General features: G+C 42.0%; 1 protein-coding gene across 1 annotated transcript in view; it reads right to left on the reverse strand.

The window, feature by feature from the left end:
• drp2 (dystrophin related protein 2) overlaps window positions 1–10,524 on the reverse strand; it is a 65,769-nt gene extending 55,245 nt beyond the window's left edge. The window contains exons 1-2 of the mRNA XM_079167076.1: window positions 10,423–10,524; window positions 5,837–6,011 (exon numbers count right to left, since the gene is read on the reverse strand). Coding sequence (XP_079023202.1) covers window positions 5,837–5,883 — 47 coding nt within the window. The 5' untranslated portion in view covers window positions 5,884–6,011; window positions 10,423–10,524. The remainder of the gene's footprint in view (window positions 1–5,836; window positions 6,012–10,422) is intronic.
• Between the last annotated feature and the right edge of the window lie 1,825 nt (window positions 10,525–12,349).

The following is a 12,349-nucleotide window of genomic DNA, read 5'->3' on the forward strand; positions in this document are numbered from 1 at the left end:
ACTGTACACCCTCACATTGTTGTGGACATTTATCATATTGTTCTTTTAGTTATAACTTGTATCGCTTAAACCTGAATATATGCAAACGAGGCCAACAAGACTCATTTGAAACCAAAACAGTAAATGTCATCATATTGAAGGTATGTTCATGTCTGGCTTGCTGTAGTGTCATCCTGATCTCACCACTTAACCCTCTTCTCACGAAAACATTACCAAGGCCACCTAAAAAGCAGGAGAGTCGTAGTGCAGAAAGCAGGAAGGTACAGAGCTTCTAGCAGCTACAGCAACTCAAGCCTCCGCCTCTTTCTGTATAACCTCCATATTGGAGCGTCTTAGTAGTCAAACGTTATGGCACGTGTCATATAACTGCAACGTCCCGGGTTTCATTCCTTTGTTGCATGTCATACAGGTCTCTCTCTCTCCAACATTTCTTCACTGTCATCTGCCAAGTAAAGGCGAAAATGCCAAAAAACAATCTAAAATAAAGAAGTCCTCAGCCAAATGAAGAAAAAGTAATTATCATTACCACAATTGTTGTTGCCGCTGCTGCTGATGTCAATCTTACAATTATTCTAATCATAAATGATAATGCTCCCATTCAAAATATGTCAACATATTCACCTATAATTTCTTTCAGTGACTGAGTTAAGGAGGAATTATTTTTCGCTCTCCATTTAATCTTTTCTTTCTCTATTTATGACACAATTTGTCAGTTTTTCTTTGTCCTTATGCAGGAGTGGTACTCAGTAATTACTTGCTTTGCCTGTTTGCCTGACTCTGCTGTGTGTTCTAATAAATTCTGATAAATCAGTTAATTAGCGTAGCGACATGTGGAGGCAACATTTGTGTGTTTGATTTCATAGTGCGTCGTGGCCTTGAGACCTTATGTTGCAATGTGTAAGTTTTGTGGTAATTTTCAGTGCTTAAATAGTTTTTTCATGCCAACACCATATGGAAATGCTCTATTATTTTCATCACATTGGCTCAGACAAGTTAGTTGTTGGATGTGGTTGGTTAACATTAATACAACTTTATTATTTAGGAGAGAGGAAGTTAAAGACAAACTAATCAATAAATCAGCTGCTGGCCAAAAGGTGAATTAAGTTAAATATCCAGCAACCAGCTCTGACACACTTTATTGGGTCTTCTGTTTCCCCTTGTTTGGAATTGAGACACTTAAACTTCTACCTGTGAATCAGCAAAACATTAATGACGCCTGCGGCCCACGGTTTCATTTAATCTGAACTCCTGCTGCTAAGAATTAAATGATTCTGCTTGTTCAAAAAGAAAAGATTGTGATGACTGGAAGCAAATATGGCCCACTGCTTCGTGGGATAATGAGTTCACATTCATTTGTATACTTTGTGTTGATGTCAAAGACTAATTAGCGACAGTTTGTATCTTCTACTCTCCTGCAGAGACATTTTAAGGGTTAATTAAAATTATTTTCTTTGTGAACCCTGTGTGCAAAACAGCAGCACAAGAATACCAGATCAGAGAAAGAACATTGCTGCTTTCACCCTAAAGCTGATAGACAGGTTTTAATACCTTGATTAACACCACGTAACAACAAAATCTATAGTTACTGTTTGATTATGCTGTTAAAGGTCAGTAATGATTAAACCGTCAAACATGCCAATTAACGACAAGCCAATCGAGATGATGAATTACAAAAAACAAGCAGAATTCCTTTGATCAAAAAACATATTGATCAGGGCTGATGACAAGCATTAAGAATAACTTTATAGAAATAGCCAATCTTCCAGCTGATGGCCGTGTTTACTTATGTAGGTCATACAGAGGCGTCAGAATTCAAATGAGACGGTTTCACAACCAGTTAAAAGTTCCTCACATTAACTTTGAATAACAGAGTTATTAAAAATGTCACCAAATGGAACCTCAGGTAAACTGAAAAACCTGAAATGTAGGTCACATTTGAAATATTTGGCCCCAGAAGCTCAAACCAAATCAATCAGTATTACAGTAATACCATGAGACTGAGCAAATATGTGTATGGCATCCTGGGAAAATGATGCCGTTTTCATACCCTGAAATAAACCACTGAATCCCAAAACGATTCTCAGGCAGCAGTGAAAGCAAAATCCTTCAAGCGACTAAATGATTGATGGCCCACACACACCTCCAATTACAAACCCCCCATAGCAGCATCAGGTTTTCACCCCTGACCTTGAACAATAGAATTGTCGTTAACGTGTAATTGGAGCTCAATAAGTCCTGCAGGCATCTCTTAACTTGCCTGAGAGGTATGTAGGCAAAGTGGAGCACAGAACCACCAGAGGGCAATGCACTGAGTCTGGGCTGCCTGTGGGGGGGCGCTAGCAAGGGAAAGACTAGAAGAATATAGCTGGAGGGCATATAAGCAACAACAGACCAGAAGAGGAGTAGAAGAAAAAGTAAAGACTGAATGAGAAAATGAATGAGAATAAGACCCTGAATGAGGAGCGTATCAACAGATATCTGTACTTGTGAATAGAGACAGGAGCATTGTTGTAATGACACAAACAGTCTGAGGCAAAAACAAACCCAGAGGTCTCCCTTTGCCCTCAGACAGACACTGTGCGTGGGCGGCTGGCTCGCTGCAGTTATCCGAGCCATGCGGCAAATAAATTCATAACATGCCACCAAGACACCCACACCAACAGTCGGTGGGCATTCCCTGCAGTGCAAAAGTGGGGGCTCCTCCCCATGTGGCACAAAGTAAATCTCCACACACAATGCGTTATATTGTTAGCCATGACCCTGTCATCAACTAAGTTACGTGGGAAATGCATTTGAAGAAGTCATACCGTTTACCGACCGCTGCTGCTACTACTACACTAGAGGAGATTTGTGATGATTCAGCGTCAAGCTGCCGTGTGTTTGACTGCCATAGAGTGCAAAGTACGGCTGGTCTCAGTGGAAATACGGCTTAATCACATCGCTAACAATAACATACACTGAGCAAGAGATGAGTTACAAAAACACACTGATAAGTACATCCCATTTAGCTGACTTTAAAAGGAATAGTCCGACATGTTTTGGGGAACATGCTTGTACGTTTCTTTGCAGAGGTGAGGAGATCGATACCAATCTGTGCTGTGAATAAGAAGCGGCAGCCGGTTAGCTTAGCTTGACTGGAGGATGTAGCCATGTGCTTCATTTTCTCCTTTGAGAAGTAAAGCTGTGTACACTCCAAATGAACACAAATGAAGGAATGTAAAAGAAAATGCCAGATAATTCCCTGATTGTCCATTGAGTGAATCACACAGCCATTGACACTTTTCTCCACCGAGTAAATAGCTTGAAGTCACTGAAACCACCCACACTCTCATACTGTATTTTCTTACACAACAGTTACAGATGGCTGAATGGCCTCAGCAATAAGCTTGCAGTAATATATGTCTCTTTTTTATATATTCATAATCAGTCAGCGGTGATTATGAGAGACAGCGCAAAACAATGTTGCGGCCCATTTGTTTAGTGCTATTATCTGAATCCTGCGTAAGACATTAAACCACAACTTGGTCTAGCACAAAACACACAGCAATAAGAACAGCATGTCTACAGCTTTTCGCCCATGGCATCAAAGCACTGTTTTGCAGTCAATAACACATGCTACACAGCTGGTGAGTGTTTGTAGAACGGCTCACAGTTTTATGATTTTGCCTACTTTCCATACAAGTTGCCAAAAAAGTGATAAAGTCCCTAACCTTCTGTTATCAGCGCCGAGTCCAATTAGCTGAGCGACACTGTGTCACACTGATAAATTCTCTGTGGCTCTGCCATCTGTAAACATTTAGAGAATGTATTTTGTGCGCTATTAACTCCTTATCTTAATTTGTCTGAGTTTTTTGTTCAGAAATGGCTGCTTTCACGTCAAATTTTGGAGCGGGGATTATTCTTTAGCCGTGCGAGCACCGGGACTCTAGGGATGGCAGTGTTTTTGTTTATTTAGTAATTTATTTGATATTGCACATTTTGTGGCCATTTTAGTTTCAATAAAAACTTAAATCTTTAAGAGTCACTTTTTCTCGGCTGAGACAATAATAGCGAAGTAAAGTACAATATGAGCGAATAATGACCGCAAGTTTGTGGAACGTTTGACAGCATGGGTTGTCGCCAGTGTCCCACCACCGTTTGTATGCAGCGGATTACAAGAGCACCAACCATGACAGCCACAATGGGACGCTTCACACACAAACACGCCCCCCTCCCCCGTCTGCAGTACTAATTAGCCAATATTAGCATGCTAACATGGTCAATTAACACGGTAAACATTATACCTGCTAAACATCAGCATGTTAGCATCGTCATTGTGAGCATGTTAGCATACAGATATCACCATCGAGTTCAGCGTCACACAGCTTCTTGCTTGGATTGAGACTCTTGTTTAGAAATGAGTAGTTTAAGAGCACCAAAGAGGAGTGCAGCATACTATAAAAGGTATCATTTAGGCCTACAACAGTTTAAAGGATAGAAGGAAGCCGCCATGACTTGGAACAGAGCCTCAACCACCTGTCAATCAATGCCAGATAGGCCATTACAAAGCCGGTCGTCTGCACTTGTCCAGCCGCTGGCAATAAACGCAGTCAGACGTTTCCTCTGGACAGCTCCCACCCTCAAGGTTAGACAGCTTTTCAGTGAAGCTCTTTCTCATTCATTCATTCTTACATTCTTCTTTGCCTCTGCTCCTCCCGTTTCCCTGCATCCCATCTCTCCTCTGTGATGATTTAATACCAGCTGTCTGCTCTCTCTCTTCCCCTCCATCCCTTTCTCTCTCAGCCTGATGAAGTCAGAGTGCAGCTCTGATATAAACATCCACTGCGGGCCATCCATAGTGATCTCATTACACGCGGCTGCAGGGGAAACTGTCTTAACCAATTTCACAGCTAACCTCCCCCTCCCTCCTCCTAGATACATCAGGGTCAAGTAAGCAATTAAGGGGCCAATTGTCTAAACAGGATGCCAGTTGAATAGAAGGAACAGAAATGATGCGGCAAGTTTCCAATTAAGCATCAAAGAACAACGCCCCCTAATTGTTTTGCACTGAGAAACCTCTCGAGTGTGACTTGTGCAATGGCAGTATTAACCCATAGTATATCAATAATTAAGCTGACAGGAAGGAATGCTGAAATATGCATTATCGTGTGACAGCACATTATTAGACAATACGTTTTTTTAATTGCCTGAAATCTCACTGTGAATGGCGACAAGAATCGTTGGAGGAAAATGGAAAATAAACAACGAAAGAGACAGTATATATAAATGTTAGACCTCATTAGGCTCCATGTCCCCGTGTGACTTAAACGCACACATATTAGCACAATGTCTCACCACAGATTCAAACAAGAACAGACAACTGCAACAGTAATTAGAAGTACAATTCTCACTTAATGTTCAGGTAGAAAAGTACTAATTACGTGGCAATTAACAGTCTGTATAATATAATAACTTTGATTAAGCCAAAAGCCGTCAGACTCACCGAAAGGCTTTTATTATTTCCATTATATATCTCTATACTAACTGGGTGTTTGGCTAATTGACAGCAACTGGGTTATCACATGAGATTTGTTTCCACATTTGGTCACTGTGACACAGGAAGTTGTTTAGTTTTGAAAAAAAATGCTCGGAGTACTTCAGTAGACCGCAAATTCGTGAATCTTAAAAAATAAGGATTACGTTTAGAAAAAGACAATGATGGCAAGTTACTGGCTTACATACAAACTGCTTAAAGATGAAACTGATCAGATCTCTTGTATACAAAAAGCGTCTTGGCTCTACAAACATCCATTCTTCCAGACCTTTTCAATAAATGCCACTATAAAAGTCCTCTTACCGGATGTTGTGGGACTTGCGTTTGATCTCGTTCCAGCAGAGGTTCATTTCTCCCGTTTGGTGCGGACCGCCACCTCTCAGTGTCCTGCACTCGGTCCCCTCCTCCTGGCCCTCACCGTCCACTGTGGACTGGCACGGCACACAGTGGCATCCCGGCCACGAGGGCCGCCCCGCAGCTAAGGACAAGAAACAGCAGGGGGTCACGCAGGTCAGACGATTTATTTGACCTTTTTTGGATTGAGTCTGCTAATAATTAATATTCAGTTCTGATATATAAAGCAAAAGATGGTAGGATAAGAACAACTTTGACTTTGGCGACCTCAGAGGTTTATCAAACGAGACGTTGTGGAAGACAAAACAACTTATTGTTAAACTAAAGTTCACTCCATAAAATGTTCAACTTTTGCCACAACGCAGCATCATCCATCAAGGCACTGCACGGGTCCATCAAATACATTCAAGCACATGTTTCTGGTTGATTACTTTGCAACATGAATGAAGAGTTTCTACCGTTTACTTTGCAATCGTTGAGCCAAAATATAGATTCTACAGTGACAACTTTCCAGAGCAGTAAAAACCTAACTAATTCTAGTATTATAAACTACTGTGCAGTGCTGTAGTGTCTGATAAGCCTTCCAACTTGTGGTCTCTCGGGTGCAGCCACTGTTTTCCGTCTAAACACCCACTCAGAATGAGCGAGCAGAGAGCAACTTACTGTACCACACCAATTGTAAATGTTATTGAGTCATGTTCCTATAGACAAACATGTACTTTATAGCTTTACATATTCACATTTGAACACATTTACACCAACAAATAGAAATCCTCATTGACATAACATTCTCCCTTTTGGGAGGGGAGCAGCAGGTTTACTGTTAGTTAAGACCTGATCAATGATAAGGGAAACATTGGGACACATGAATCTTTAACATGAATGATCGGTCTAGTCCATGACAAGAAAATGAAAAAACTGTGCAGGGCATAACCTGCATTTCTGATCTAAAAAAGAAATAGGTCAAAATGAGCTGAACAATAAAGCAGCAGGGAGATACCTACAGTCTACCTCGAGGTAACACACCCACCTTGTTAAAGAAAAGCACCAGACACACACACACACACACACACACACACACACACACACACACAAACACACACACAGGAGAAGTCTAGTCAACAAATCAGAGTCAAATTGAATAACTGTGTCCTGTGTGCAAGATAGAAAACCTGAATCATGAGACGCCAGCAGTTTCATCCCATTATTCCATTCCATTAAACTCAAGGAAACAAACGCTGACAAAAAGCATCTTTTTTCACAGACTTTTAGAGTGAGGGGGCATGTGAGGCTAGACCTGAAGAGGTGCAATCCCCTTGATGGCGCTGTGGGGGAAAAACATATCAAGGAGGCAGCCCACACATGCACACACACACACACACACACACACACACACACACACACACATGCCACAATAAGTGTCAGAAAAAGCTTTCCCCGGTTCACAGGTCATGATAAATCTTGTGTTTGGTCACTGGGCTGTCAGAGGCTTCTTGTCTTTTCCGTTCATTTCACAACCTTTACGTCTGCAGCAGCTGGGCCTCTCAGTGAACACCTTCAGCCTTATAACACACACACACACACACACACACACACACACACACGCCGTATAACCAGGAGCTTCCCTTGTGCTTCGTCAGAAGGCTCTTATCACATCGTTTTTTTAAACTGGTCAATCCAATTCTTCCCTGCTGGAGGGCTCAACCTCCAACCTTTACAACAGCAGTCAGCCATCCATCTAAGGCGAGACACACACACACACACACACACACCTACACACACACACACACACACACACACACACACACACACACACACGCACGCACACACACACACATACACAAATTGTATTCAATTGGTAATAAAGTCATCAAAACACAAGTCCTTAACCATTTACTGGGATAATTTGTGGAAACACTAATTGTACCTTACGAATCTTTTGTTTTTATATCACCAATAGTTCATTCAAAATTGTATTTAAACGCATTTAACATTGTTTCATGTTTATTCAAGCTGCGATAATTAGTCAATTAGTCGATTTGAGTTTCTGGTGCCAGCATCTCCAATGTGTGGATTTTCTGCTTTTCTCTATTTTATATTATGTATTTATATCATTCAGTCTTTTTTGGCACCATTTGTATTGTAACTTAATTATATATAGACTTTTTATTTATCACGTTATTGTTGATCATTGTTGCTTTTCATATATATTTATATAATACTTATAGATACTATTTTTTACTACTTGTGTACATAGCATTGTTGTCTATTTTGTTCTTTTATTTGTTCAGCTTTGTTGTCTCTCTCTCTAGCTGTGAGGTCAGTTTCTGTGTGAGTACATTGAGATGCAAAACAAATAAAACAGTCAAATTCCTTGCACGTGCACACTTGGTCAATAAAGGTGATTCAGAGCTGAATATCTTTGGCTTTTGGACTGTTGATCGGACAAAACAAGACATCTGAAGAGATCACCTTGAATTCTGGGAAACTGGGATGGAAATATTGAGATGTATTATAGACTAGTGATTAATCGATTAATAATTAAAATAATGAAAAGAAGAATCAATAAAGAAAATCATTGGTAACAGCCCTAATGTTTACTTTATATGTAAAATGTAGTTTCTCGAGGATTTCACATGTTGAAAATGTACTTCGACTGTAGAAAGCCATCTCTGTTTGGTAGAGGATCATAGTTAAGAAACAAAAAATATTTTTTGTTGTTTGACCTCCCATTGCTGTTTTTCTGGGTGGGATCATTAACGGTTAACCAACTCACTGTTTACCTTTGAGCGCTTCTCTCTCGAGCTCAGGTGGTTTGTCTAAAACAAATTGAGTCTGAAATGAACGAGGAAGAAAGAAATTGTGTTGCAGTGTCAACATTTGAGTGAACGACTCCCAAGGTACGGGGAGGGGAAGACTTGCAGCGGACTCATCTCCTTTCTTTATCTTCATCCTTCCTTCTTTTCACTCCTCCTCCTCCTCCTCCTCCTCCTCCTCCTCCTCCTCCTCCTCCTCCTCCTCCTCCGTACACATTCATTCTTCTCTCCACCTTTCGAGTTTGTTCTACAGACCACCTCACCCCAGATTGGCCAAATGCATTTTATTTTCTCCAATTCCACATGAATCATTACCATCTCATTCCCACTGCTGTCTCCTGTTATCTCTCCGCTTCCTTCCCTTCCTTTTCTTCCTCAGACAGCTCTGGTTAGTGTAGGTGAGTCTATGAATCAGCCCTTCTCTCCCACTCTGTCCTGCTCTCACCGTCTCTTTCTCTTCGCTGGTAATCAGAGGTCATGTGACCTCACTTGAGCTCAAATATTCACTCAAAACGCCTTTATATTCTTTGTACAAAGTCGATTCCCCTCACTGCTGTGTTTGTGAATAAGACATGGAAATGAGGCGGCAGAGGCTCCACACGAGACAATGATGTTTAAGAAATAAAAAGGCAGCATGATTTGTTTGTTTGCTTTGGAAAGCTGACTCTTCAAGATGTGAAATGGAGTTGCACAATGACAACCATCAACCACATCACTGACAAACACCAAGAGGATTCCCTGGAGCTGAGAGATAGCTCTGAGAGAGGTTTGTTTCTGGAGAGAAGAGGTAAGCGAGTGACAGACAGCGCTGTCTGCGACCTCATATCTCTCTTCTCCTCCTTCAACTGTTTCTCAGATACCAGGGTTTCACATAAAGACAAACTCATACATCATCGTACCCGGAGGAATGCATTTATAATCTTGCTTAATATTACAAAAATGTTATATTATACATGTTCAAAATGTATCCTGCAAGTCACATTAAAAGCAATCACAATAGAGAAATGATGTCCACAAAAATCACGTCAAGCAAATGTCTCTATTATCTCCGTCTGGTAGGCACACATCAGCATCACGCAGGCATGTATCAGCCCAAAGTGCAAGGTGGGTCTGTCTCCAGCTTTAAACTTCAAAAACATGACTCAAGCTTTAAACATGCATTATTTATGGCCTTGATCGGATATGGCGTTGCTCAGTCAGGCGCGTGTGCTGCGTGTTTTCAAAAGATGCTTAAAAACCAGCAGAGATTTCACTAACATGCCACAAAGTGACACAGACAATATTCATCTTACTGCGACGGCTGCGACTCTCACCTCCATGTACTCTTGACTGTTTCCTACAAAAATCATAGCTTAGCTCTTTTAAAAAATTGCTCAATTATGTGAACAGTGCAGACAGAATATCTGCATATTCATCTCTCGAGCCAAGGCAACCTGGAAGGACATTTTACGGACAATATGTGAATTTCAAATCAAAAGGAGCTGAAGATGATAAAAGATAGCACACAGAGCTTTGCTGGATTTCAGAGCAAAAAAGAAAAGACAGTTCAACTGTGCAGATAAAGCATCAGAGGATCAAAGCCACTGTGCCGCCACACCATGTCTACATGTTGATATTAATCTGAAGGAATCGAGACTGTAGCTGAGATTTCCCTGAGAAGCAATAAGATAGCTAGGATTTACTCTCATTAGCAGCTCTCTCACAGTGTGCAGTGCCTACCTTAAAAGTACAGCTGCGTCGTTAACATTCCAGTCTTCGACTTGTTGAACTTGTTGTACGGGTAATTGAGTGTTGACAATATTTACCTCGTCTGTGGATGGGCTTGGTGGAGAATCAAGAGATACGCTGCATGCAGAGATATATAAGAAACAAACAGGGAGAGAGTGGGAGGGAGGGAGGGAGGGAGGGGAGGACAGACACAGGCATGGGGAAAGATGGGTGACCTAATAAGCAAAAACTCCTCTCTTGGTCAAAGACTTCTCTGTGCTTGTACATTCCCGCTCACACCTACATGGCCCCTCCCCACTCCTCAAGACCGAGGGGAAGAAAAGGCCATCTGCCTGATGTCCTTCGACCCACGCACACTCTCTGACCAGTGCACAGAAAAACCTGCACTAACGGTTCTGGCTTGCAGTGCTACAGTACGTTACCACATACAATTGATAATAGCAGATGACGTTTTTAATGTCACTTTTCTTTGTTTGGATTTTTAGCCACGCTAGCAGCATGGCTGTAGGGATAGCGATGACGGGCGATCAGTCTGTCGCTACACCAGGTTGATCCAGACGCAAATATCCCAAAACTATTGGACAGAGTTGAATTTTTTACAGGCAATCATGGTGCCCAGAGGATGACTCCCATGGACTTTAGTGATTCCCCGACTTTTCCTCTATCGCCACCACGAAGTTTTGTGACTTTGAGTGAAATGCCTCAAAAACTACTGGATGGATTGGCATGAATTTGGTATGGGAACCACTGATCTAGATTACAGCTATTAGAAACAGGAGCAGGCAAGAAGTTTACCAGAGTTCATGACTACAACATGTCCTTCCATTCATTTACTTATCTTCTTAGGGACTTTCCTTCGGAAAAATAATTAAATAAATAACATATAAATATAGATGGAGTGATGATGTACTGAAATGGAACTAATTTCAAACTGTAATTGCGAACACATCCTTCTGTCAGCGAGCTTAAGCCAACAACGATTTGGAAATGCTTTTACACCCACAATTACAAACACTTAACAGAAGTGATAAAGCCCATTATGCTCTGTCCAAAAGAACTGGCGAGCGCTGATACGGACGCCCAAAACTTCGGCGGCTGGGCTTCACTGAATGTGGTGAGCACTGATTTAACTTCAACAATTAAATCCCAAGCCAACAATGACTCCGTATCAGTGTCCAGGAGGCCTGCTGGTAAATATAGTCAGGCAACTGTACTCGTGCATTGGTGCGTGTGTGTGTGTGTGTCTATGTGTGTGTCTCTGTGTGTTTACTTGTGTCCTGGCTCTTGGCTGTGTGCCTAATGGGGGTTAGTGGAGGTTGGACCACCGCCTCCCTGCTGCTCTGTCCTGCTGTCCCACAGCCCCTCAACAGCCACCAGTTAGAAGGGAAAGGGGAAAAAACACACACACACACACACACACACACACACACACACACACACACACACACACACACACCCTCCAGCTCTCAGTCCCTTCTTTGCTGCTGATGCAGGATGAGCGAGCTGAGCTTCCCCTCACAGCTGCAACCGTCACACACTGCTGGAGGGACTGGAGAGGCTCCAATGACACAGCACACACATGCATACTCACATAGGAACTCTTCAATACCGTCTATTAAATAGTAGGCATGCAAAGAGACACACACTTAATGTAAGAAGAACTACATCAGCTATACCCTCCACACCCCTGCTGGGCGCAGGCAGGTGTCAAACTGTTACTTTTGCCCCTTGAAACATTGCCGCACTCTTCCCGAGCTCGACTCCATTTATCTGCAGACATGTGGCACGGTGATTTGTGATTGGAAGCACCCAACAGAACAGCAGGGGAAAGGAAAGAGTTTCACTTCCCCTCTTTCTCCCGCCGTCTTCCTCCAGCGCTCCCATAATGACTGCACATTGTCATGCATGCAGTGTTTTG

Source organism: Pholis gunnellus (assembly GCF_910591455.1).
Source record: "Pholis gunnellus genome assembly, chromosome: 10".
In the NCBI taxonomy this organism is placed as follows: Eukaryota; Metazoa; Chordata; class Actinopteri; order Perciformes; family Pholidae; genus Pholis; species Pholis gunnellus.